The sequence below is a fragment of the Dermacentor silvarum genome, chromosome 4 (assembly GCF_013339745.2).
Source record: "Dermacentor silvarum isolate Dsil-2018 chromosome 4, BIME_Dsil_1.4, whole genome shotgun sequence".
NCBI lineage: Eukaryota > Metazoa > Arthropoda > Arachnida > Ixodida > Ixodidae > Dermacentor > Dermacentor silvarum.
In genome coordinates, this window is record NC_051157.2 from 50,456,572 (window position 1) to 50,483,634 (window position 27,063).

The 27,063-nt window shown below is 43.7% G+C and overlaps 1 protein-coding gene across 3 annotated transcripts; it reads left to right on the top strand.

Moving 5' to 3' along the window:
• The first annotated feature begins 11 nt into the window (after window positions 1–11).
• On the top strand, window positions 12–25,486 carry LOC119449997 (protein mothers against dpp-like). Of its 3 annotated transcripts, none has more exons than XM_037713326.2 (8): window positions 12–276; window positions 7,899–8,201; window positions 11,214–11,385; window positions 13,441–13,704; window positions 14,732–14,827; window positions 17,593–17,814; window positions 18,095–18,255; window positions 22,552–25,486. In XM_037713326.2, the coding sequence occupies exons 2-8, from the start codon at window positions 7,902–7,904 to the stop codon at window positions 22,789–22,791; spliced, it is 1,455 nt and encodes a 484-aa protein (XP_037569254.1). In that variant the 5' UTR covers window positions 12–276; window positions 7,899–7,901; the 3' UTR covers window positions 22,792–25,486. The 3 variants fall into 3 exon arrangements, with proteins under 3 accessions (XP_037569254.1, XP_037569253.1, XP_037569251.1); XM_037713325.2 differs by lacking the exon at window positions 12–276 and adding an exon at window positions 355–1,277 and having other exon boundaries at window positions 14,735–14,827; XM_037713323.2 differs by lacking the exon at window positions 12–276 and adding an exon at window positions 357–1,277.
• The last annotated feature ends 1,577 nt before the right edge of the window (window positions 25,487–27,063 follow it).

Here is a 27,063-nt window from a genome sequence, read left to right on the forward strand (position 1 = left end):
GACAGCATTGCAGACCATATGTGACTCGCCTAAGGAATTTATGAATAGTCTTGTTTAACGAGCTGGCCACTTTTATCGAGGTATCAACGTCATTCGGCGCGGAGTAGCACGACAACAAATGCTCGCCTCCTTGACGCCAAATTGTTGATGTGTTGTGACTGGTATTACAGTTATTCGGACATTGTGACCCCAATTCGTCGTCTTTCAACTCTTTCTGAATGGAATTAACGCCATAAGATCACCTGTTTACGTCTGCTGTTCTTGTTATGTATACAGGTGGGTCTCATTTGTTACTTGCCTTGGCTTGAAAATAGGCTTATTTTCGTAACGTGTTAAGAGAAGTGGTCAATTACTTATATTGCTGCAATGCCACTTCGACACGACGTAGGTCGTGGTCATCTGCTGTTCGTTTTGTCCCTGAAGGCGTTCGTCTCTGAGCGTTCGACTAGTTTTGGTTTGAAAGAGTAACCTAACTGGTCGGTTTACACAACGACGGGGAAGAACTAACTGATTGGTTCCGTCGCTACTCTCTATAATTGCTTTCCCGTCGACAAACAGGCTTTGTCCAGCTGTTAACGGTTTTCGCGAATTGTTTGTCTGAAAGTGGCATTCTGTAACGGCGCGTTTGAAACCGTTCGAATTCTCTAACGTCCTTCAAATTGCCGATGAACCGTGCCGTAATCTGTTCCCGTAACGCTCGCCGTACGGACGCTCGGTACCTTTGCCGCGCTATGTTTAGCCAGCTTAGAGCCAACCGAGCCCTCATTTGCCATCATGAGTCACAACTCGCGGGAAATTCCCCGCGAGCGTTCGATGATGAGTGTTGCGCAACCTCTCCCCAGTATCGACCTATGTAAAGAGCGGAATATGACGGCGTTCTTGCGATCCTGGAATGCAGCTGTTACGCGACGGCATGTAACGTGTTTCTTGGGTCGTGAGAAATACCTTGCCCAATGACTCGGTTATGTAGTCATCGGCAGCTTGCTTGTGCCATAAGTTCACGTGCGTCAGTCAGGATCACGTGCGGGCTTTAAACGCCTTACCACGGGTTAGCGTTTGACCTGCCTGCCGAGTATACATGCACCATCACACTTCCAACACCGTGGAGGCTGAGAACTTCGCAGAGAATTCATGTCCTTCCTGTGTGATTGGCCTGATGTGCTAGCGCCAAATGTTAGTGTTGGGCTTCATTTCATCTCCAGTAAAAGCACAAATCTGCGAGTGAACATAATTCTACATCGCTGTGGTTGGCAATGGCTGAAGCTTTATTTCATGTGGTAGGTAGCTGCATCTGGAACATTAACCTTTCTTGTGCTTTCCGTGCAGCCTATGTAATATGTACTTTCTTTTAGGGTGGCGCCGAACTATCCATTTATATATTGGAATGGAAATGAACAGTGCACCTGTTTGCTATTGCAAAGGAAAATGTCTTGTTGGTCCGAATGCCAGCTGCGAAATAAGTCTCTTTTTATTGTTTTTTTTTTTTTTGCCTACTATGGGACGGTTTGTTTACATATTTCAGTTATAAATCATTGAACACATTATTGTGTTCGAGCCACAATTCCTATTCACCATATTTGTACACTGTGAACATTTTGCGGCAGTTTACTTTCTATTGTGAAATTTCACTTTGTTTAGTATTACTGCTTCCTATTTCAAGTGCTGTCAAGCAAATTTTGTTATGTTCCTATTATAGTCCTCACTCCATCTGGCCTTGGCTGCAAGTATGCTGTCTTGGAATAAATTATGCTGTACAGTACCGTTGTGTTGCATTGGAAAGCGCAAGCACATTTCATCCTAAATGGTTAAAAACTTTTGAACTGAGGACTTACCTTGTTGCATAACGACACAGAACAACAAGAAAGACCATTTATGTATGAAGTCGTAACTACCAGAGCCAAACTTTTCTAGTTCCTGCCTCAATTTCAGGATAGTTGGTTATATACAGTGTAGTACGAACAAAACAAAACTGCCTAAAAGGAAAACGAAAATTTTTGTGGGGCAGTGCTTGCATGGAATCTTTATCGATATATGGTTTGATGTCGCTTGTCAGCAGGTGCCGTTAATCATTTGAGCCTGTAAAGAAAAGGATGTGTGTGTGCGTGTGAAGGGGGGGGGGTGAGGGAAGAGAGGGGGAGGCCTAAACTTACTGGATTAGCTGCTGCAAAGCTTAAGAGAAGCGTTTAGCTCTGGTTCAAGTATTTTCATATCCAAATGCATTTAAACCATATAAATGCTTCCCCTGTGTAACCATCAAACAGATTGAAGATCATTGCGTTAGCAGGAGAAAGGTTAAAAACTCGCAATTGTTTAAAGCGAAATGTTGATATACAAGTTCAGCGTTTTCTAAGATTTATTGAATGCGGTAAGAAAACATTACTGATCTATAGTCAATGTTGCTGTGAGCATGTGAACTAAATATCCTTCTGCAGCACATACAAGGAAACCTACTTAATGGAATGCTTGCTCTCTCGTGAGTTTTGAGGCCCCCACTCTTTTCCACCCTTTGTGACATCAGTGATGCCATTACAGTGGGTGTGATGGCCCACAGACACCAGTCATTGGCAATCAATCATGATCATGCACACCCTTCTAGGTATTCTGAGAAATGAGAAAGTGGCAGTTGTTCATGCGGCCCGCCCATCCTGTCACCACTTTGTCGGATGCCAACCTCGTAGGGTTACCATAAGTGCACTGCAGAAACAAAAAAGAAAGGAGCAATAAGCACAGCATTGGTAGAGGCATCGCTCCAGCAGAGAGAAACCGATAAGTTGAGAGGCAATAGGGAAAGTAAACATATCATTGTTTATATCTTCTATAATGGGAGGGCTTGGGACCAGCACTGTTCTTCTGCACTATCAGATCTACACCCCGTTTATTGGGGTGTAGAAAAATTTCTCTGGGAATATATTCCTTAAAAGGCATCACACTCATTCCAGCATGTCGCTCGGGCTTCAAGAAAAAGTGTTTAGGACCCCTTTAACCTGCCCATTCATAGTGCCACAGCATAGTGCACTTGTGATTGGTAAATGTAGTTCTGAACTGCATGCTAACAATGATTAGTTTTGGCATAACCCTTCCCATGTAGAATCATCCAAGCACGATGTGATCTTCATTGGCTGAAGCCAATCATCAGCCAAGTCAATTTATCATTTGTCGTCAGGTGAGAAGGCAAAACACACTTTCACCATTGGGTAAATGAATAATTGGAACCTTGATCTCTCAATTTATAGGTTGGTGATCTGACAACTAAATTACATGCTGCTCAGTAACCATGCTGTATTTGAGCAGAAACAGACCTGCTTTGGCATCAGATTATCTAATATGCTATAGCTCTAGAGGCCTGCAAAATGTGTTACCTCAGAATCATCCAAAGCCTGTGAAGCATGCGTGGCTGTGATGACCATGGGAGGCAGGACCTAGAGGTGGACTATATTGAGCACCAATGGTAGGGCCATTCCTGCTGCGGCCATTATCAAATAAGTTTGTGCTTTTCAGTTGACACTGAGAATTGTTGCCTTTGTTGGAGCAAGAACATGTTCATGTTCATTGCCTGTAAATGCTCATTGAAATATTGGCTGTACCGTAATGTTATGTTGATTTTGTGGGCAGGGCTTTGTCATTATCTGAAATTGGTTAGCAAGATTCACACCCGGGCATCTTATTGTTAAATTTGTAGCGTTGGGGGCAGGGTCACTGGAGGAGGCATCCCATGTATGTGAAAGGACAGCAGTCGTTTGCCTTCTATCACACTTCATGGTTTCACTATATACAGGGTTACTTGCGTTCATTTGAGGGGGGGGGGGGTAATTAAAATCTGCCACCTCTCCGTCGGATGTTCCGAGGCCGTCCGTGTTGCTCGTCCAGATTGGAAAGATGAGAGGGGAGGAAGGGGAGAGGATAGCACAATTCCCCTGCCTTGGCGTGCCCCAACTAGACGAAGGTGTTCACAGGAAGCACACCTGCCAACTCCTCAGAATTTTTCTTAAAGTTTAGGCTTGTTTATTGATCTTACGAATGTTTTGCCAAGTTTTATGAAAAAGAAATTCTGGTCGCAAAAAAGTTTCGCTCATTGCTCTCCAACCATACCCTGGAGATTGTTTTGATGGTTTTAGGAAAGCGGTAGAGTACTTCCTTCGAACAAGTTTATTCAGACAAATTCTCGAAGCAGGTCAAATTGGCAACAGCAAAGCTGCTGAAAGAATTACTGGTATAAAACTGTTTGCTGCTATTCGAACCTTGCTGTTGCTTGTGTGCTGCATCTAAAGGTAAATCATCATTATTGAAATGTGCGTGCATCCCACAAAAAGTGTGCTCAGGGAAACTTTTGAAGGATTCCCCCTTCACCCCCCACCCCAGTCATGTCTGGTTTGGAATTTACGAATTTTGAGGTTCGCAGGTTGGCCGTTATGCAGGAATATGTAAACTTGAAATAATTAACAGTGAACAAGGAATGTTGTTGGAGCCAACGTTTTGACAAGGGAACTTGACATTATCAGGGCAAGTCTCCCTGTCGAAACATTTGCTCCAGCAACATCTTTTGTTCAACCACTTTTGATCACCTTGGCGTACTCTCTGACTTTACCAATTCGTGCATGAAATAAGGTTTTGTTTGCGCTTGCAGTATCAAGGCTGTGTGTGGGCGCTGCTATATATTCATCTGAAAGTTGTTGCATATCCCCATCCCACATTTCTGCGTTCAACAGCTGCACGACACTTAGTGCGCAGTGTTCAGCTGCATACTTCAGAAAGAATGTTGCTCCGTACCCTCGTCCTCTCTTCTTGCTTTCAAATCTGCATGCTTCAGGAAAGCGGGTAAGTGAAAGGATAATGCGTGCAGCCTCAATGTGTTCTGGTTCACGTGGGCTCCGCCTCCCTTGTGAGCAGATTCTGAGCATATTTTCTGACGCTTCTCCCTGTGAGAGTGTCATGAACTTTGTTGCCATGGGATCACTGTTCGATTTCAGGCGGTTAAAGAATGTGTTTGTGATGGCTCCTCGTAGCTTTCACTGTCACCCAGAATGATGGCGTGAAGCATGTGTCATTGTTCCCTCATGCCATGATGTATTGGCACGTGCATACAATTAGTACTGTCGTCATACATCAGAGGCTTTCCCTTTGGATTCCTTTCTTATCCTATACATTTACCACCGCTAATGTAAGTTTGGTCTGGCCTGACCACTGTTTTTGGCACAAACCTATTGTGTGTATGTCAGCAGCTCGCTTGAATAAATGGGTCAGACTGAGGCATTTGCCTGGTCCGTTTACTGCTATTGCGTTGTGACGCTTCAGATCTATGAAGATGCACTGAAAAGGGTACTGATGGAGCGTGACACCTTATTCCTTCTGTTTGAGATAGGGCACAAGCTTTGTATTAATGCACACAGCATTCCGAGCATGCCTAACACATTTATGTTGCAATAATGATGTGTGCTCTGGTGTAGTGAACTACTCCCCCATCCTCGCACAATTCTACTATGTTGGCAAATGCCACATGTGTAATGTCAATGATGTGGGTTCGGCTCCCATCTGCAGCAAGTTGTCCCTTTGTCCAGTTTCATTTCTCTTTTTCATATTATTTCCACATATTAATCAGAAAGAAAGCTTACTTTTCCTTGTGCTTTCCCTAGCTTCATTGCCTTCAAGTGGTTGTGACTAACAAAATAGTTATGCAGGTCCAATGCACATTTTGTAAGCGAAGCTTTCGTGAAGTGTTTAGTGAAATGCTATAAATTTGTCCATTTCATTCCTGCATCTTTGGTATAAAGGAAACTGGTGCATGCAGATGTGCTCTCATGCACCCATGCTACAGAAAGTGACAAAAAGCTCCTATATGGACTTGATATTTCTGAATCTTTTCTTATTTAATTTACATGTACTGCCCGCTTCTTGGCCAATTTACCGTTGTGGTTATGTGCCATAGTATGTAAATCACTATCAACATCTGGTGATCATCACAAAAATCTAGTTGGCGTTTGCATGATAGAAGAATACATGCGATTGTGGCCTAATGATTAAAGAATCAGGCTGCTGTGCCGGGGGGCCAACGTTGAATCCCAGCATCGGGCACGTAATTCAATGCTTTTTTTTTTGTAAGTGTGAGCTATTCGGCAACACAGCAGGAGCAGCACCCAGCCAGCAGCCACAGTTAGAAATGTCCGGGAGGTTTTTGCAAAGAAAGTTTCGCTTTAAAAAAATTTGAAAGGTTACGCTTATTTTCCTTGCTCATAGCACAGCAGCTGTCATGTAAGGTGATGCAAGCTGACAACTACATAGTTACCTTATTGCAAATTTCTTGGAACATTGATGATATTCCAGTAATGAAGTTTATACAAATATGATTCCTAGTTTCCTTGCACTGCAGGAATAGTAAAGGGATCAGAACCAGAAACATTCGGAGTACTTGAAAGGGTTTTTACTATTTGTTACACAGTGTGTTATGCACAGAGGGAAAATTTTTTCATCCTCCCGACAATAGCTAAAGCTACAAGGGAAAGCCGTATGGGTTTCATAGAAAATAAAGCTTTGCAGTTGAAGAAATTTTGTTCTGGGGTTCGAACCTGGTACCAATGCCTTTCAGTTGTTCTGCTGTATCGAGCTAACCAGCAGACTAAGGTGAATTAATCCTCAACTTGAAGCGCAGGGGTGCAGAATATTGAAAATCAGTTCTGAAGCTTACGAGGTCTCGACAGACTGATTCACAGCAACAGCCTGTAGGAAGAAAAGCCAGTGTGCTGTGTACCATTGTTCTGAACAGTTTATGCTAGATGTGTAGTATAAACGAACGGTATGATGAACATATGTGTGGCCTGGAACTGTGTCTGCTTGGGAAGAAAGATCAGCATGGGAAGAGGAGGGAGAATTTTAGTAGTGTACATTGGGGGTTGGGGAGGGTGACTACAAGAATGCTCATTCTTCAGAGGAGGGTATCAGTGTAGTCATTTGCACCCTGCTCGCTTGCCTTCTCTCTCTGTGAGAAAGCTTCTTCCTTGAATGTGACCATTTCATTTATAATGCCATGTTGTAGTGATGCTGAAGTACCAGCACCAAAACTGAGAGTCTCGAATTTGACTCCTTTATTTCTTTATTGGGCGAACTTCTGCCCATAAAGAAAAGTAACATTCTAAGCACATTGATAGCAGCGAACCCAAATGCCGGTTGTCTAAATCTGATCTGGCAGGTCAAGTGCACCAGCTATTTATGCATGACTCATCTTCAACATTCTGGAACAGTAACAACATTTTGGAAGTTTTCAGATGCATGTAGGCATGTTTTGTAACAGTGGTTCGATGGTGAGGTGTCCCTGGGTTAGTGCTCGGGTTTTATAGGGGTACTCATCTCGAAAGGGGACCGTATAGACATTTTTAGGCGTGGTCACTGGGTTCTCCTTGTCCATCCACGGACGGCCTTGCTGTAGAGCAGCCATCGCAGCTGTGGCAGCCAGACTAGAGCTGCCGCTGGGTACCTACTAGGAAAGTGGGTACAAGCATGCTCATGGCCAGGTGCTCGGCCATTACAGGACCTCAACGCTTGGAAAGGCATGTGTTCCCCCAGTCCGAGGGCGTCTCCACCCAATAAGTGCTTTGGGATGCCACATGGGAAATTGCTGCCGTGGGAGCAGCCCGGATGGTAACAGTGGTTAGACTTTGTAGCAGTGGTTAGATGGTGAAGAACATTGTAATACAACTAACATAGTGCTGTAAGGACGAAGGACAAGTCGAGACAGGACAAGCAGACAGGACTTGTCCTTCGTCCTTACTGCGCTATGTTAGTTGTATTACGATGAATAACATACATGCCCAAGCAAACCTATTCCCTTCTGAGGTGAAAAACACTCGCCAAAAAAAAGACAAACAATGTACATGTGTCAATAACGTGTGCCGTTTTTCTGTGCGTAGAGCATGGTGAGCAACGGCTACAGTGGCCCCAGCAGCGGCGGGGGCGGGGCGTTTGACAAGCTGGAGGACGCCATGTCAACCCTGAACAGCCTGTTCTCCTTCACGAGCCCCGCCGTGAAGAAGCTGCTAGGCTGGAAGCAGGGTGATGAGGAGGAAAAGTGGGCTGAGAAGGCAGTCGACTCGCTTGTCAAGAAATTAAAGAAGCGAAAAGGGGCTATCGAGGACCTCGAGAAGGCCCTGTCTTGTCCGGGCCAGCCATCAAAGTGTGTCACTATTCCGCGGTCATTGGATGGACGACTGCAGGTATGCTACATGCTTTTTCTATCGATGTTTTATACGGCTGTGCTGCTTGCATCAACATTACTGTGTTCGGTGACAACCCAAGAATGTGCACTCTAAAAAAAGTTACACCCTTTGGGTGGTTTCTTGTCCCCAAACAATAATCGCCATCTGTATTGTCCACATTTCCTTTTTTTAACACTGCGAGCCCAGTACTTCCTAGACATGAACGGCACGCGTGTTATCAAGGTGACATTGCATTCTTGACAGGAAAGGAGCGAGCGCTGAATTTCAAGGAAACGCAAGCAAGGCAGATGACAATTAATGTTTGGGGACAAGATACAACCCAAAGGGTGTAAACTTTTTTTAGAGTGTGGTCACAAGTACGCTATAGTCCAACTCTAAGAGAACTTGTGTAGAGGCCCAGAGCAAATAAGCTTGCTCATGCAATGGTGTAACAATGGAAGCAAACTAGTTTCAATATTGGCAACTCAGGAACGTCCTTTCTGGTGTGCTGAAATTGGGCAGATTTGGCATTCAGAAATGTAGAGTCGAAAGTGAAGTTATTCAGGATCATGAGAAAGATTGTTTTGTGAGGTTAGTTATGTTAGCTCTGCATGAATGGTGCAAGTGCCCAAAAAATCTATTTTCGGGATGAATGAGATATATGGAGCAGGGCATTCAGGGTTACTTCTGCTTATGTTTTTGTCATTCTTGTTGCTAGGTTACACATTTCAAGCTGTGTAAAGACGAAATATTTTCTTGACTAAGGTAGGTGGCCTAATGAAGTGACCTAGCTGTTGCCTCTGAAAGAGTTTATTGCGTTGTTTTTTTTTTTTTTTTTTGTCGTGTTGAACCACACGTGAATAATTTTTGTGTGGTGCATCGACTCTGTCTGACAATTTTTTGCTTCGCAATGCTATTCGGCAGTAATTATGGAAGATTGCCTTCGACTTACAGGAACACTAAAAAGAAAAATTATTTGAGCTGCATTGGTAAATTATCTTTCCTCAATACGGAAAAAGTCACTGTTAGCGTGAGAAGAGGCTTGGCAAGCTTGGTGAGCTAGAAAAGCCGCAGAAACGAAAGGCTGGTGGAGTCGCTGCCTTCGAAGTTTCCACGCTAGCTCGCCATGATGTCACGGATTTTGACGTCATCTGCTGACACCCAGTTGAGGTTTTTATCGGTAAATGCGGACTACATTGTGGTTCTAAAAGAGCCAAAGACTGAACTTAGCACGTTTAAAAAACTTTTACTTAAGCCACAGTGGCCGAAATACAAGACAATACTTTGTAGTCCGTAATGTCACACCGATGTACCAACGCTGTAGTATCGGTGCGAAATTAAAAAAAAATATAGTTTCGCCATAAGGGCAAAGCAATGAATGTGATAGCAACATGTTAGAATATCACACAGTAGTGAAAGACTCGTAGCTGTAATGGCAGTATGAATTGAAGTAAATGCAAGCTAAGTAAAAATGAGCTGTTGGGCTAGGGGTCCTCTGTTTGAATCATGCCATCGGACAATTTAATTTATGTTTATTAATTAAAGCTGACGTCTTTCTTGGCGACTTTACCACCACTTTTCCATATCAGCTATGTTTCAAACCTCTTTTCTTGCTTATCCCGGAGGTAATGCACAGCCACGCCAATAAAGTTACATCATTTTAAGGTTTCTGTTATTGTTTTGCAACTTTTAATATTTAAGTCTGAGAAGATTTAAGATAAAAGGCATGCACTGTCTGTGTTTTGTTTCATGACATTTGTTTGTGGGCTGCCATTCTCAAAATTCTGAAGAATAATTTTGCCAAGAGTGTAAGACCTGGTATGAGCAACTTTAGTGATAGAATGGCGTGGCAATATAATCCGCATATACTGCATGTCATATGGCATGGCATATAGGGTGTCCCAACTATCATGCACCAAGCTTTAAAAAAAGAGCAATCTCGTTACTTGAAGAAAACCTAGTGCGTATTGTTTCCAGTACAGTGGAGTATCTGCCAGTAATTTTTTCGTTACTGAGATTTAATTAGGTAATTGTAAATAATTATCTAACTCGAGAAGTACTGTCCTAATCATCAAAGTGTCAATTGGAAAATTATAGAGCAACATAAAAAAATTTAAGCCAGTTCCACGATTGTGAAATCTGATGAAACAGCGGACCTCTCTCTGCAAGCGTGGGTGTATAGCGTAATGCGTGTGATGCTTGCCTTTGGACCGTGAGTACCCAGGTTCGAATCCCCTTTCTCTCTCTTTCTCTCTCATTCTTTCTCTCTGTGCTTCTCTCTTTCTCTCTCTTTATTTTTCTCTCTCCATGTCTCACTCGCGCTCTCGTTTTCTCTTTCTCTCGCCCATAAGTTGTTTTACAATCGTCTGTACAATGGAATCATATGGTTCCTATAAATGCATGTTCTGCAAGCGTGGGTGTGTAGCCTAGTGGTTATGACGCTCGCCTTCTTCGGACCGTGGGTAGCCGGGTTCGAATCCTGCCTCGCCAAGAAAGTTTGTTTTGTTTTATTTAATTATTTATTACTATCGCTCTCTGTCTGTCTCTTTCTTTCTCTCTCTGCACCTGCTCTCCTCATTTTACACTCTCTCCACTTCGCTCGAAACTGCAAACACCATCGCGTTTTTGCATAGTGTTTTTCTGAGCGTGAAAGAAGCCCATGAATACAGGCGAAGTGTCTCGAGCGGCCAGTCGCACGGCAATTTTCAACCGGCGTGTGGTTTAAAATTTCAGCTCCTTTCGCGGTGCGTAGCGACGTAATACTTAGCAGACATGATAGGTTAGCGCACATTGTATTCACTGCGCTTGACAGCTCAATATGGCCAGATCTGGTGAGGGGCCCTTTAACGATACACCATGTTTTTATACATGTCCTCTTAGCATCATGATGCAGGCAGGCCAGCTAACTGTCGTGGGATGCTCAAGGTAGCTGTAATGCTCTGTTGTGCCCTTTGTTTACGGAATACCTTTGTTTTTGGTTTTTTGCTCGATGAAAATGGCATTTCATGTTCCATGCTCTTTTTTCTTCAGGTTTCACACCGAAAAGGCCTGCCTCACGTGATCTACTGTCGGGTCTGGAGATGGCCAGACCTACAGAGCCACCATGAACTCAAGCCCCTTGAATGCTGTGAATACCCCTTCTCAGCAAAACAGAAGGAAGTGTGCATCAACCCTTACCACTACAAGAGAGTTGAAAGTCCGGGTGAGTTTCTGCATCCATTGTTCACTGTGTGATGTAGATACATGTAATGTTCAAGTTCAAGCATATTATATATTGCAGTTAACCTATCTGTACTACATGTTGTGCGACCTGCCCAAGTCCACTTGTTCCTCTTAATTTTGACTTGATTATAATCTGCAATGAAAGGAAGGAAAACACAGTAGAAGGGGGCATTATATGGAATTATGTAAATTGCAGTATTTGCAGGTGTAGGGCTAACTTCATTGATGCCGGACAAAAATTTCAGCTCCTTATAGTCAGTGAACTGTAGCTTTATCACAGGGTGGTGATGATTGTAAAGACAGGCCTTTGTAGTCCAAGATTTCCCATTTATTAAAAATTTGTATAATGTTTTATATCTTTTACTGGCATGTGTAGAGTGAAGCTGAGCTTCATCTCGTTTTTAAAAAAGACACTTGGACACCTTTTGCATCCTGAAGTCATTTACTACACAAACTATTCAACAGCATGACAATGCAAACAATGCAAAGACAGTGACTGCAGTGTGATGGTGATAGGATGACTACAATGATGGCAGCATGGCGCTGACCACGGCAACATGACGACAAAATGGCAGGACAGTAGTGGCATGGCGATGATATCATAAAAGCGTCGGATGACAGCATGACAGTGAAACTTTGTTGACTGACATATAGGGCTGCAAAAAAGCTGCTGTGCAAGAGGAATGCTGAGAACAACTGCAGAGCTGAAATATGTGGTGTAAAAGACAATGATGCAATAATGCTGACACTTCGGTGGCTGAAGATGGCCAACAACAGCTACACTGAAAGTGGCACTGTGAATCACTGCGCTTCCCTTGACCAAAAGTCAAAAGTGTCTGTCTTTTTTTTTTTTTTTTTCTTTCTTTTTTCTTCATAAATTGAACTAAGCCAATTACTCCGTGACCTTGAAGCTTTGCATATCTCATTTGCAGTTCGACTCTATTTTTGCCAAATATATCTTTATCTCTGTTAGCTTGCCCACAAAAAGAAAGAGCGTGCACATTGAGTGTACTACAGCATTACATGAAACCATTTTTATGCAAATGGTTAGACTTTACACATCTCCTATGATTTTGATATTTTGCAAAACTTGCTTTCAGTTGTTCAACTCTCTCTGTGCCAGAACTGTCTCTGCATTTCTCTTAGTCTGCACACGGGAATGATTTGAAATGTGTGCTGAGCATGACGCTCTTTTGGATTGAGCATTTCAAGCTTTGTATAGCAAGCATGACATGTTGGTGCTAAGTACAGCTGATTCAATCTGAATTGTCCCTTCAATAAGTGCACTTCATTATGCTCGCAAAAACTGAATGATAAAATTGGTTTCTCCTTAGTATCATCGTGCTTTAAGGACGGAGTACTCGCAGAGATTTGCCACTTCCTTTTTTGATTTAGGGTGTCTGCTTTGGCACCATTAGGCATTATGCCACCATTACTGCTCAAGGGCTTTGCTTTCTGTCTACGATTTGGTGGCACAATACTCAGCATTGGTGATGTGGAATAGTCCACTAAAGCCTCTTGATGGACAGGTGGGTAGCAGGCTGTAGCTGTATTATGTGCAAAATAGTGCTAGTTTGGGCTGGTTGGTACATGTTATAACAGAATAGAGTAACAATGGAACAGAACAGAAGGAACAGAGGAGGTGCTGACTGCCAACCAAATTTTATCCCGCACTAGGCAATGGAAGTGCCTGAGGGAGGGAGGAGATGAGCATGTAAAATACAAAGCAAAGGAACGCACAGTAAAGCAAAAAAAAAAGAGAGAGAGAGAGAGAGAGAGAAGGAGAGGTGGGGGCATAAATCGTACACGTGAAAGAAGCGAGATTTCTTTGGAGAGTAGCGACACTGATAGCATACTCAAGCATGTGTTACCTTTCAGCACTTTCTGTTCCTTCTGTCTATTCCATGTGTTGTCACTGTTACTCTGTTTAGCCATGTTTAATGGGAATCCATGCAAACGACCTAACTGAATGAAACTTTCTGCGGTCTGCCAAAAAAAATGTGCCACACAATGACTGTCTAAACATGTTGTGCAGTCCTGCCTCCCGTGCTGGTTCCCCGGCACAGCGAGTACCCTCCAGGGGGCCACACAATGATTCCCCCAGTTTTCCAACAAGTGGGCGAGTCCGCAATGCCGCACAACGTCAGCTTCTCGGCGCAAGGTTTTAGTGCCACCACTTCGGGGTCAGCGGCCTCGACGGGCACACCCGCTGCAGCGGGACCCACAGCAGCTGCGGGTGTTCCCTCACCGGGCCCAAGCCTTGGCAGCTCCGCACCCAACAGCCCCTTTGGATTGCCTGGTAAGTGGGACTGTAGCGCAGCTTCACCGTTGCTAGTTGGGCAAGTCAGTACAATTGCATCTTCACCTACAGCGTGAACAAAGTAGAAGGGACAGTAAGAAAGAATGACACGAAATGAACGGTGTTCAACAAAATTGAAAGTGCCAATGCAAAAAGAACTGCAAAACATAATTAAGTCCCACTCACCACAGTATATCAGTGGCTACGACATTACCACTGAGCTACTAAGTTTGCAACTGAGTTTATTGAACAAGAAAAGGAAATCTAGATAGGAACAAAGTGCAGCGCATAATGGTAGTCAAGAAACAAACCATTGATAACACCCTGAAGTACTTTGAGTGCAGCTACACATAAAGGTGTTCAGACGAAGAAAAAGGTGTTCAGACGAAGTTCAACATAGAGGAGTTCAAAGGTGTGTCGTTCTCTGTCTGTTGGCACTGGAAGTCCAAGAGTGTGAACACGTGAGTTCCCCTCCCTGTCCAGAACTTTTGAGCTGAGCTAATGCAATGAGAAACGACTAGGTGTCCCAAAGTCCGGTGTACTCATGCGTGATGTGGCATTTGCAAAGGCTATATGTGGGTGCATTCTGTACTTACCAGTGTCGCCCAACTTGCCCTTCACAATTCCTTTCAACAATGCATTTATGGGCAGTTCCATTTTGTGCAGATTAAGGCCGTAGCTTTTGTAAACAATCTATGGCTAAGAATAAACCTCATTGTTGTTCATGTAATAATTTCCTGTGTGAGGCAGATTGATATAAATATGTTAGAAATGGTACAATTGGTTAAGGCTTGCCATTGAGTATGCCCTGCCACTCATTATCAAAATGCATTTTAGTGATCTCCATTGTGTGGAAGCAGTGCCGGCACAGCCTTTGGTTTCAAACGAAAGGTACCACAATTTAGGTATTATGCTTTAGGACAAGGGAAGAACACACCATGCTTGGTTGGATGTTTTTTTTTTTTTTAATTATTTTTTTTCTCTAGGACACGACTTACGAGTACATTCTGTCTTTTTTTCTGTGCAGCAGACACTCCTCCACCTGCTTACTCAGCTCAGGACGACAGTCAATCTGCCACTGATGACCAGCCCCAATCAATGGACACATCGACTGTTCCTCCTGGTAAGTGCTTGCTACTGGTATTCACACTGTGGGCCCTGCTTATAAGTGATACTGTCAACTATTAAAGCAAAGCTTTTTTTACCTACCTTCTAAGGATTTGGCATGTCACTGTTCGTCTGTTTTGCCTGATAGTCTTAGCGAGGGGTCATCTCGCTGTTAGCCAGCACTCCACTAGCTAGTTAGCACTCTTTTAGTTGACAATGAAAGTATAAATTTTATACCTGAGAAAGAAGCCCATGCAGCATCTTCATTCATTTGCAGCCATGCTTGCTGAACCACAATCCTAAACTGTCTGTGGGAAAAAAAAACTTATGTAGTTGGGAGGTCATGTTTAGTGAAGCTTTTCTTGCGGCATCCTAAGGTTTAGATGCTCTAGTCAGTGGTTACTGTGTTGCACCTCTCCACATGTATCTCTAAGTTCTGCTGCTATGGCGGAGGGCGATTGTGGGACATGTTTGGGGCCAAAATCCGCTACACAAGGTGTGAAAAAATACTGTTTCGTGTCTCTTATTGTGTTGCACTGTTTCCTTTTGCTGGCTTACCAAAGCCTTGCTTGCACAGATTCCCACAGTGTGTATAATCTGCATGTATCTTTTTCTTTAGACCGAAACATGCATGTATCTTTCTTTTAGACGAAACATGAAAAACACCTTGAGGAGACTGGAACTGAATCTATGGAAATCCAATAAATGCGTCAAACTGAGCAGCTTATCCGACAGAGCTTGCCTTGAAGGAAGTGTACTGTGCACAGTTTTTATTGGGGAAAACACATTGCTGTTGCAGGAATACAGACATGACATTTTCGCGGTTTAATTTTTTTGTTTTATATAAAAGTCCTGGAGCTCGAAACTCTAGAACAAATACTGGCAAGCGTCATAGCACCCTAGATAAATCACTACAAAACTTCTCTAGAATTAGTTTAGTATCGTTTCTCATGAATTCTGTGTCATGATGACATGACACAGAACTCATGAGAAATGATATCGAAACTGGTTCTACAAAAGTTCTTATAGTAAATTATTTGGGGTGTTCAGGGACTTGCCAGCATTTGTTCAAAAGTTTTCACTAAATGCAGAAGTTTTCTCTAAATACTAAAAATTAAAAAAAGATCTAACCTCCGCTGTAGAGGACAAGTAGTTCCAGCTATTCACAAGATTTTTAAACAAGTATAGGGTATATTGCCGGTTGAACCACCTGTAAACAGCCTTTTAAACCAACCATAGCTCCCACCTATGAATAGCTGGTTTTGGCAATATTGTCCCTGTTGCTCCCGGCGATTCGTTGGCTTAGGTAGCAAATGGACTAACGCAAAAAATTAAAAGTAGAAAATATCATGTCGCAATTTCACAGCTAAAGGAATAACTTACGTCTGCTGATTTTTTGTATTCAACCCCATAAAAATGTGGCCTCAGTGGTCAGAAAACAAACGCGCAACCTGGTGTTCAGAGGCAGAAGGGCATAGCAACTGAGCAACTACACCAGGTCTCAAATCTGTGTTGATATGCATCTTTTTCAGTATATGCGTTCAGAGCTGAAGGAATAGCTGGTCTGCTGTCTTTTCTGTTGCGTGTGGCCTGTAGGACACGGGAGTCGCGGTCTCGGAGTCTGGCGTCACACAGAGGGCACTCTTTAGCCTATGCCACCGGTGCGTCTCGTAACGGGTAGCTGGTTTACGCTACCGGGGTGTCACACGGAGGCTTAGCGGGCCCACGCCGTCGTCCGAGCTGACTTGACGAGGGTTGCTACTTTATTGATGAGTATGAGGTCGAGAGGTAGGGTAAATGGAACAGGGGGTTTATTTACATAGGAAAGGCAAACTTGTTTACAGAACAAGGGGATCATCGTACTGGCTGGAGTACGGAGCGCAGTACATTGTAGCATGTCCACGCTACTACATCTGAGCAGACTACATCGTTCTGGGAGAGCACTCAGCTACATCTTTCTGCAGATGGGAAAGCACTAGCTGTATCTGCAGATGGGAGAGCGCTAGCCACATCTCAGAACAGATGGGAGAACACACCAGATGAGCCGTAAAGGTCTGCTTAAATGCCCTCTGTCCTCCCTAGATCCCTAGGCCAGGGAAACCTGCGGTCACACCTCCCTCCAACCTAAGCGTCCAAAGTCGCCGAATGTGCACGAATGTGAAAGTCGAGTTTTTGCAGCCTTGAGGATGAGGGTGTGCATAAACACTCCGGCGCCTTTGTTCCCCGAACACACTTTGAAAAGTAGCCTCAGGCGCACATGGCTCACTGTCACAGAGAACGGAAGGGGCGCTCGTAGATGGGTAGCGTCATGCTTGACCCAATCTGGCGCGTCTTGGGTCCTGGGATGGCCCAGCCATTAGCGGGTTCATCTGTCGAACGGCCTTGGCGGCTAGCAGCAGCCGCAATGAAACAGCATCGAACGCACTTTCCCAGGCATTTCTTGGTCCCAGTGTTGTGGTCGGCGGCCGGGTGACATCCAGAAACCACGTACTACCTAGTATTCGTTGAAACGTGTCGCCATGGTGTCTCGTCGCTGGTCTTTCCCATGGGACATATTTTTTTTCAGCTTCAAGAAGCGATTCGTCTCAGGAAATCAGAAGTGGCTCGATGTTCGCCACCCCCTCTGGCTGCACAACTTTGATAATTGCCACACTAAAATTATTTTTAGCCACTCTTGCATTGCATAAGGCTCTACTTAAGCACAGCCATGTGGTTAGCCGTCAGATGCCAGTGGTATCCTCTGTGTATGTCTGATGCCTTGTTTTTTCGCATCTTTTCCAGATGTGTCCCCAGTCACCTACCAAGAACCACAGTATTGGTGCACCATTTCTTATTATGAGCTAAACTCAAGGGTGGGTGAAATCTTCCATGCACAGAGCCACAGCATTGTCATCGATGGCTTCACCGATCCATCAAACAACAGCAACCGCTTCTGCCTTGGCCTCTTATCAAATGTCAACCGCAACTCAACCATTGAGAACACACGGCGGCACATTGGAAAGGGTGAGAGACATTTAAGTTGACGGAATAGGGAAGAATATTTAGTTGGGATAGGGCTGCCTTCACGCTAACTTATAGATAGGCTTCAACATAGTGGTCAGTTCTGTGATCTTTTACATGTGCTCTATCTGGATAAATATTTTAGCTGAAAGCTGACGTATCAACTGTCAGCTGAGTAGTTTTGCACTGCCTTCTTGCTGAGGTTCTATGCCATAGTCTAAAATGCCTGTCATGCATATTGTGGTGTTGATGACATATTATGGTAACTTGTTTTACCTTGCAGGGGTTCATCTGTACTACGTTGGAGGCGAAGTTTATGCCGAATGCCTCAGTGACAGTGCCATCTTTGTACAGAGTAGGAACTGCAACCACTCGCACCAGTTTCATCCAACCACTGTTTGCAAGATTCCGTCAGGCTGCAGCCTGAAGATCTTCAACAACCGAGTAAGTTCGCTTGGGCATGTCTTAGCTTGCTGTGAAATTTGAGCCTCAATTTAGTGAAGTTGTTCTTGCTGCTAAAGAATTTGTTACCTTGCCATGTTGCTTCTATACAGTATGTCTATCAATGCACAATAAGTTCTCGGTTGTTATATCAGCACCCATGGTGTGTATTTTTAAGTTCGTTTGTCCCTGTGTGTCTTGCGCTGCAGCTGAAAATGCTCAACCATTTAGCTAACCGAATTGGGTTATGCAACGTTACTTTCGTAAATTATAGAAATGCATTTTTCTGTGAAGAAGTGTTCTAGGGGGGCCACTTTTTCCGCAGTTGTTGATTTTGGCATGTGTGTGCTGGTTTTCAGTCATTTGAAGGAAAAAGGTTGATTAAAATGGAAGGCAATATAGGCCAGACTTCTCTTTTTTTTAACATCAGTGGGATGTCGTAGATTTCATGCTATTTTATATTATTTGGGCCATTTCCAGCCCAGGAAAGTTCTCGAGTGTTGGTAGGTCGAGTATGTGGTTCTCTTTAAAGCATAACATAGTCTATTCCTTATTGATGAACAATTGACTAGAGTCACTAGACCCATGTAATCACTGTCAAAGTTAGTTACACTGAGGCTGGCTGGTGCAGCAACGTCAAGGCAGCGTTTCCATTCGTCTTTTGCTTTTTGCATTGTTATGGCTTACCAAACTCCCTCTCATTGTAAGAATGGTTATTTTGCTATTGCAGAAGCACAATTTAGGATATACTGCTGAGCTTAATACTGCATTTACCCATGTATGGCCTGCGTTTTTTTTTTTTTTTTTTAGAATATTTTACAGGGTGCAGGTCTTACATGAGGCAGGCTTTGGGTACGCAGTGAAACCTCGAGCTGCTATGCAGAGTAACGCAACTACAAGCCACCTACTATGATTACTTTTATTTATTCATGCTTGTTGCTTCTGCTGCCCTCACCGTTTCACGAATTTGCCTCATCGGTGCTTTGTCAAAACAGGTCATCCTCCATGCCATCTTCTTTGAGATATCGGTCACCTTGAATCTCTTGAAGACAGCTTTTAACGAAAACGTGTGCCACACTTTTTGCAGCTATGTGCCTGAATGTACTACAATTTAGTTCATTCTTCTAAACATTGTGCGTCAGCACAACCAATACTGTTAAAGTATGCTGGATCTATGTGGTGTAGATCTATGCAGTGTGATTCTGATAGCGATCTAGAGAGATATGGTGACGACAACGATGCCTTCATAGGCCGGACAGTGACTAGTGCCATCTAGTGCCAGCTTGAAGAAATTAACCGACACTTGGGTGTGGTCTCATAGACTGCACTGGTGCCATTATTAAAACACCGAGGCCACACATGCACGTATGTGCGTGATGCTTAGTGAAACTTTATTTTTCAAATTTTCTCATTTCAAAGTAGGTGTGCTGCGGGCCTTACACGAGGGCAGGCCTTAGACAAGGAAATATGGTATTCCTCTTTAGTAGTCTCTTTAAAGGGCTACTTCGGCGATTTTTCGACCATGTCAAAGTAGTGGAATTTTTAGGTTCCCGAGACCCCCCCCCTGTCGCGTGTCTGATAGAATTGTTCCGCAAATTCGAAAATAATTTTCAATAAGCAAAAAAAGACCACAAACGAAACCGAAACATGACCAAGCAGCTGAGCAAACCTCTTCATGTGACATCATGAGCGGCCCACCAGCGGGGAAGGCGCACAAGGCATGCTAGTCTCGCTTGCGGGGAGAATGAAAGTGGCGAAGAGCATACGCTCAGCTAATTCATGACCACGCCAGACCTTCGGGTGACAATGTCATCTGCACCAGCTCTTCGCATCTGTCAAACAATGACAGCTACGGTTCTGATGAATTCAATAGTGATGAATCGCTGTTTGCATTCAACCCGCCACCGCAAGAGCTAGCACCCATGCGCAACATATCGCGCTGCAACACGAAGATCAAGGGTAGCTTAAACATTGATTTTATGCATGCTGCTTGCTATTTTAGGTGTTTTACCCCTTCTCGGGGAAGCGCTTTGCATACTCACTATAATATGTGTAACATGCACTCTCGGAGCCAGCCGGGGCTTGGCTTTCTTTCGAGAGCCTCGGACATCTTACAATTAAGCCAACAACCGCACCGGTAGTGTACTCATTCTCGACACGAAAGATGTGTAGCATGACTTTCCGCATTTGTATCCCGCAAGAACTTCGTTGACAGTCTAAAGCACTGACTGGTGCATTTGTTTACATTGGCAGTTATGGTGACTGCTTGTCATTCAATTGAAATATAATGCTAGCCATGTATTAGTGTCATCAAATAACGTCGTAACATAGCGAAACATGCAGATTTTTTGCATGTAAGCACTGTTGCATCACTCTGAGTCTCGCTGTTATGAGCGACCACACCTTTAAAAACATCGAGCGGGAGACCATAGTACAGGAGTTCGGGAGCGTTGTTATGCTGCCTAGTTATTATTTTTCGTATTCTCTTCATTCACATTCACACAAATAATTTGTTCCGTAAAGAAGACATACACAGAGGGTACCACTGGGATGTGAGTGCTACATTCATTTTGAGAATGCATAGTTTTGTCGCAGAATCGCCGATGCCAGTATGGTCACCGTTGGCAGCTGAACTAGGCGGTTGCTTACGCTAGCTTGTATCGTAGGAGCCTCCGCTTGCTGCCCATTTAGGATACGAGGCAAACAGTGCTCCTTGGAAGCTAAATAATAAGTCAGCATAACAACACATAAAAGTATAGCCATGTACGTAGTCGCATTTAATTGAGGGAAGTGCCGGCAAGTGCGACTGGCAGCCGCAAGAACTGCAATGTAGCGACATATAGATAGTGCACCGTGTCGTCGCTTCTAGCTTTTTGTGTGTGCACTGTATGAAATTAAGAATGGTGTATTTCAAATCCGTATGCTCAAAACTGAATGACAAAAGCAGTTTTCTTCATCCTAATGGTTTAATTTAGAGTCAGGCCAGTCACTCAAGTGAGTCACTCGGATCAGACGGTAATAGGCGCACAAACTCCGTAATTGTGATAGGCTTAACCTCGGCTGAACGTGATCGACATCAGCTCAAACTGTGTATGTGGGCTGAAGTTTGTGCAGCCAACAAGGCAACACCTCTTGCCACCCATCTCTTGCCCATCCACACATAACGTAACTTTTTGCGACAGCAACTTAATTCTCACGCCTAACACTAACTCACTATCACTAGCTCAATCCTTGGCATTGTCGTGTGCCATTCATTCCCAACATGCTCTGCGTATGCCCCTTTTTACATTGTAACACAATGTGGTTAGCAGCTGAGGAGTAGGCAAGGCAGGTGGTCTGAGGGAATTAACGATATTCACTTGTAAAATATCTGTGCAACTCTCAAGTCTGATGTTTTCAAGAAATGACGGAAGTGTGCAGAAGAAAGCACCCAGCAAATTTCACTGAAATCTGTTGAACTTGAAAAATTGCTAGAGTTTCCATTTAAAGGCGCACTGACATGATATTTACGACTCTTCATTTTTTGAGTTAAACAAAGGTTCAACACCTCTAAACCCTACAAAAGATGCTTGCAAGCCTCAGAATCTCCGAAATAATTTAATAATAGCCTTTCTTCAGCCAGTTTCAGTTTCGTTTCCACTGTGTCATGACATCAGGATACAGAAGGTGGTCACATGGGAGCAGGAGATTGCAACATTTTGACGCTCACTATGGCTCACTTGTTCATCTGCTATGCTGCTGCATCGGCCCTCACAGCAAGTAGCATTATAGAACATGACTAAGCTTGTGTCAAAACGTCATATAACCACGTGACTATCTTCTGCATCATGATGTCATGACACGGTAACCTCCTGAGAAATGAAACTGCAACTAGCTATAGAAGAGCTATTATATTGAATTTAGGGCATTCTCCTAAAGCCTACCAATATTTTTTCTAAGGTTGAGAGGTCTAGGGCCGTCGTGTAACAAAAAAAAAAAAAAAGAATATTGTCATGTCAGTACCCCAGAAATGTCTTCAGGAATCTTGCGGGATTTATTCCCCGTTTAAAGAGCACTTTTGTGCATAACCTACCAATAAGCACGTCCTATAAATGCAAGTGATGCACGTGGCCCATCACGGGGTCTCACTAGATGCAATGTTGTTCTGCTAAAGACTTCATGGGTTTGACAGCTGGCTGTAACGATCTTGTGCCGACGGGGGCAAATTGTACGAATATGTTGAGACACGTGCATTCAATTATGTAAAGCATGCCTCGCTGTAGTGACGATTGTATTTTTTTCCTTGCTCTTTTTGTGCAGGAATTTGCCGAACTGCTGACCATGGCAGTCAACAATGGCTTTGAAGCTGTGTATGAGCTGACCAAAATGTGCATCATCCGCATGAGCTTTGTCAAGGGCTGGGGTGCAGAGTACCACCGCCAGGATGTGACTTCGACGCCTTGCTGGATTGAAGTGCACCTCTCTGGGCCCTTGCAGTGGCTTGACAAGGTGCTCACGCAAATGGGCTCACCGCACAACCCAATCTCGTCGGTTTCGTGACAAGACCCCTCGTTTTCTTTTCTACCGGCAGTACTCCCCTCGTCACCCGTTCCTCTGCCGTTCACAGATCCCCTCCCTCCCGCCATGTTTTACAAGCAGTCTCAACACCCAAACATCTTCTGCAAGCGACAAGATGGCCTTCTCTTGTTCTTCTTCTGGCATGCTTGGTGTTGTGTTGTTTTTGGAGTCGGCTACTCAGCGTGTTTGCTGGAAACTATGTCCTCCAGGTGTGCTTGGCCTCAAGTTGGTGCCATTCTCTCTGGGTGCTAGTGTGAGCACAAAGCAAGATGCCTGCTTGTGGTGGTGTGGTTCCCTCAGCTTCGCCGTGACAGTCTTTTTTTTTTTGTGTGTGTGTGTGTGTGTATGTATGTATGTATGTTTGAAAGCTCCCTTGTGTGTTAGACAAACACGTGGCACTCAAGACGCGCGAGCCGAGCGACAGGCGCAGTTTGCGGGGGTTTCACCACTGTGCGGTGACTCGTGTCACATCCGCTACCAATCGAGTCCACGGGGTGCATTGCGCGGATTTTTCTTTTACACATGCAAAGGGCCTGGAAGGTTGCTTTCTGGGTGGTAGTATCAGCACATATACCAGCACATTTGCGAAGGCATGAAAGTGGGCTAGTTTGGTGAATGTCCATCATTCTTGCGCTCATGGTGAGACAATGGGGCACAGACGTGAATGCAAAGAGACGGCACTAGACAGGTGAAGTGCAGCAACATTTCTTGAAGAAGGAAGGGTGAGAGCAGTGTTAGAGCCATAATTGCAATCATCTTTGTCTTCGCTGCAACTTGCAAACTGAGCACAAGAAAGTCTATTGTGCCCTGCTGTTGCCATTAACACAGGAATGATTGACGTTTGAGGAGCATTGTCTTGCCTCATTTAAATAAGATAAGGTTGCAGTCAGCAGACACCATCGACCATGTCCTATGAAAGGTCTTTTGGCTGGCCTGTCTCTTCGCAAATTACTGTAAAAGCTTTATAAAGGGGGAGTAACTTATCAGTAATTTTCACATGATGAGGCTTATGCACGAGACAGATGGTATAGCTCTGTATATTGTCCGCTGTATGACTGGTTGTACCAACAACCACGTCCAACAAGTTTCAGGCAGGTTCCAAAAGTTGGAGCGGCCATGTTATCAAGAATCCTGCTTGTCTCATCGAATGCTGTGTTGTACCATGTGTCTGCTGCATTACTTGGTTGTTAGCAAGCTCCTTATAGTATGTAAAACATCTGCACAAGATACAAGGAACACAAGGACAGGTTTCTGTACTACCATTTGCATGTGTAAGAGTGTAAAGGTGCTAGGAATTGTGCACTTTCCGTCACTGTGTTATTGCATTTCTGCACCAACCTTTGATTGTCAACTTTTGATAGATGTTCCTTACATAATTATGTAAGTGGTGAAAAAAAAAGCACATTGAAATTTTGTGTCAGAAACTTAAGTGCAAGTTGCACATCTGTTGCTGACTTTTCACATTTTTTCGAATCCCTTTTCACATTTTTAGTCTTTTAGTCCCCCCCCCCCCCCCTCCCATTTTTTTTTTTTTTTGTTCAAGCACGTACAGCCTGCTGCTATCCACATTTTCTCACCATAGGCTTTTTTTTTTTTTACCTTAGTACACAGTTTTAATTCTTCTATTTTAGTTTGATGTTACTTGCCATGATGACTTGTGTACACATCATGCACAATATTAGTATGCCATGCTTTTGGTTCACTGAAATTGGTTTTTTAGCTCTTTTGGCAATTCTGAAAACCGGACGGCTGCCCGTGGATTATTTGTGGGTGCTCTGTCAACGTAACCTTCATGATTACACCCTTTGTTATGCTGTATGCTTTCTTTCTTTTCTTTCTTTCTTTCTTTTTTTTGTTTCTTTTTCTTTTAACTTGCCAGTCAGACATTTGCAGTCATCTGTGCTCATACTTGAGCAGAGATGGTGCTGTTGCATACGAGATGCTGCTTTGTGCTGTATTTGCCCAAGATTTTTATTGAGTCTGGGGTTATTTGCGCATTTGGTGTGTGCAAAAAGAAGGAAAGCACTTACAATTACAAAGGTTACATTGCAGCTCCCAAAACGAGCATTAATGAATGGACCTAAGCAGAAGCCACATTTAGCAACCAGTGTCCATGCTTTGAAATAGTCTTTCTTCAAGGGTATCACTTTCAGCTCAAGCAGATTGGACAACAGAGAAAGAAATTTATGTGCTTGTGCACTTTCCTGTAGATGTTATTCCTGCATCACATAGAAGTTGAGTGCATTAACAAAATGAGTGGCAGAAAGCTTGTGTTGACAACGAGAGACTGTCGCTAAAGTGAGCCACCTTATCAGGGCATGGGAAGCATCCCTAGAAGGAATCGTGTTGGAATACACCTTTACCTTCGGGAATTTCACTTGAGTGCAGGGGTGGTAAGTTTTCTTTCTTATTTTTCTGTCATCTCCGTGTGCTACCAGTCGATTAGGGTATACCAAACAGATAATCTCTCCTTCTAAACTAAAGGCTAGTAGCCAGTATTTTTGGCGTAGATGATTAGTCGTGGCTCAGATTTTAAATGTCAGCCGAGATGTTTATACCTGTGCCACCGCCGTTAGTTCCTAGCCTTCAGTCGTATGAGCATCTCTCTTCATATGCAGGAACAGAAAAAAATTTAGTTGAGTATGCTTTTTACCACGGCGTGCTCTTGAGTGGGTTCCAAGGTTATCGAAATAAATTAGCTTCGAAAAAAAAAAAATCCTCTATGGCTGTGTTGCACTCCTTTGTTTCAGCAAGTGCACTATGGTTTTCTGCAGCCTTTCAGATCCAGGAACATGTGCATAGCTGCAGGAAAATTTTGCTCTTTGAGGGCTAATGAGTGATTTGATCACAGACGGTATTCTCGGTCTTTGGTGGGGTTAGTTTCACTTTTGCTTGACATCTAACGAGATGTCTCATGAGAGCGAGCGGGCATGTCTCTGAGTGGCTTGTCCATTGGGATTTGAAAACAAGTTTGGTCTTAAGTAAATATTGGTGCTGTTTTCTGGAAGCATCTGATCTGATTGAATTTTTGCTGAATTTACCAGATTGCTTGTACTGGGTGCCTGAAGGTTTTTGTTCCATGCTTCTGCACACCCAGTGTGTATGTGATTGGTATTGAAGTACAACTATTTTGCATGTTCCAGCTTTTATTCTTAGTAAAATTGTACTGGGGGGGAGGTTGCTAGGCATTTGGAGAAAAACAGAACTTGAGCTGGGGGGGGGGGGGGGGGGCGATCACTTCTCGCTGTTGTACTGTTGTATCACTCAGTGGTACAAGCTCTTGACACCACAGGTAGGGCTGGTGGTTAGTATAGAAGGAAAATTAGTTTGCTTGTTTCAACTTTTATTATTAGTCAAATTGGGCGGGGGGGGGGGGGGTCACGACGACATCTGTCATAAAAACTGTTAACTTGAGCTGTAATCGCTACTTGCCAATTTACTATTTAGGCATCGCTGTAAGCATGAAAAGCTCTTGACATTACTGGTAGGGCTGACTGTCACAAGCACAATGCGCTCCCTGGTTATTTGGTGCCTGCCTTTGGCTACATTTCGCATAAGTTAAGTGACTTGCCTACAGCGGGGCATTGAGCCATCTTTGGAAACATTTTACATGCACAAGCTTTTGCGACAGTATGGTCCTTGCTGACAGGTTATGTTTACTGCACAGTTTTATTGGGGCACTATTGTTTCATGTCTGCTCTTCAGCTGCACTTTTGGGTATGTGTTGCCATGGATGTTATCTGGAGGTGTCACTCTTGAGTTTTAGCTATTGGGCCCATTTCTACAGCAGTAAGCAGGTGAACAGCAGCTTGCACATTGGCATTTTGCACTCGCCTTTCTAATGAAGTTGCTTGGAGCATTGTACTGAGCATTTCAGTTTCTTTGTGTTCTTCATTCTAGTGGTATATAAAGTGAAGGTTGATGCAATAAGTCTTACTTTTGACCCTGCATTACTGTTGTATTATACAGTCTTCGTCAGATTGTTTGCTGCAATATGTTAGAACAAGATCTACATTTGGTCATTTCTGACAAGAAAATGTTATGCATGTAATATAGCACATACACATTAGCATTTTTTTTTGTTGCAATGTAGCATTTTAACTTTTTAATCATAGCGTGTTGATGCTGCTCTTGTGTACTTCATGCACTGTGTAGCAAGTTTGCATTAGTAAGGCAAGTGTTGTTGCATGCTGCTCGTTGTTGCCATATGTGCGATGTGGTCGGAGGTGTTCTTTCGTATCTATAGCCATTCAC

Bases quoted from the DNA above. Each gene is read 5' to 3' on its own strand.
- LOC119449997 (XM_037713323.2), top strand. From the start codon at position 1,254: ATGGCTGAAGCTTTATTTCATGTG. The intron at 11,386-13,440 runs GTGAGTTTCTGC...CATGTTGTGCAG, and splicing joins CAAGAGAGTTGAAAGTCCGG to TCCTGCCTCCCGTGCTGGTT. The intron at 13,705-14,731 runs GTAAGTGGGACT...TTTTCTGTGCAG, and splicing joins CAGCCCCTTTGGATTGCCTG to CAGACACTCCTCCACCTGCT.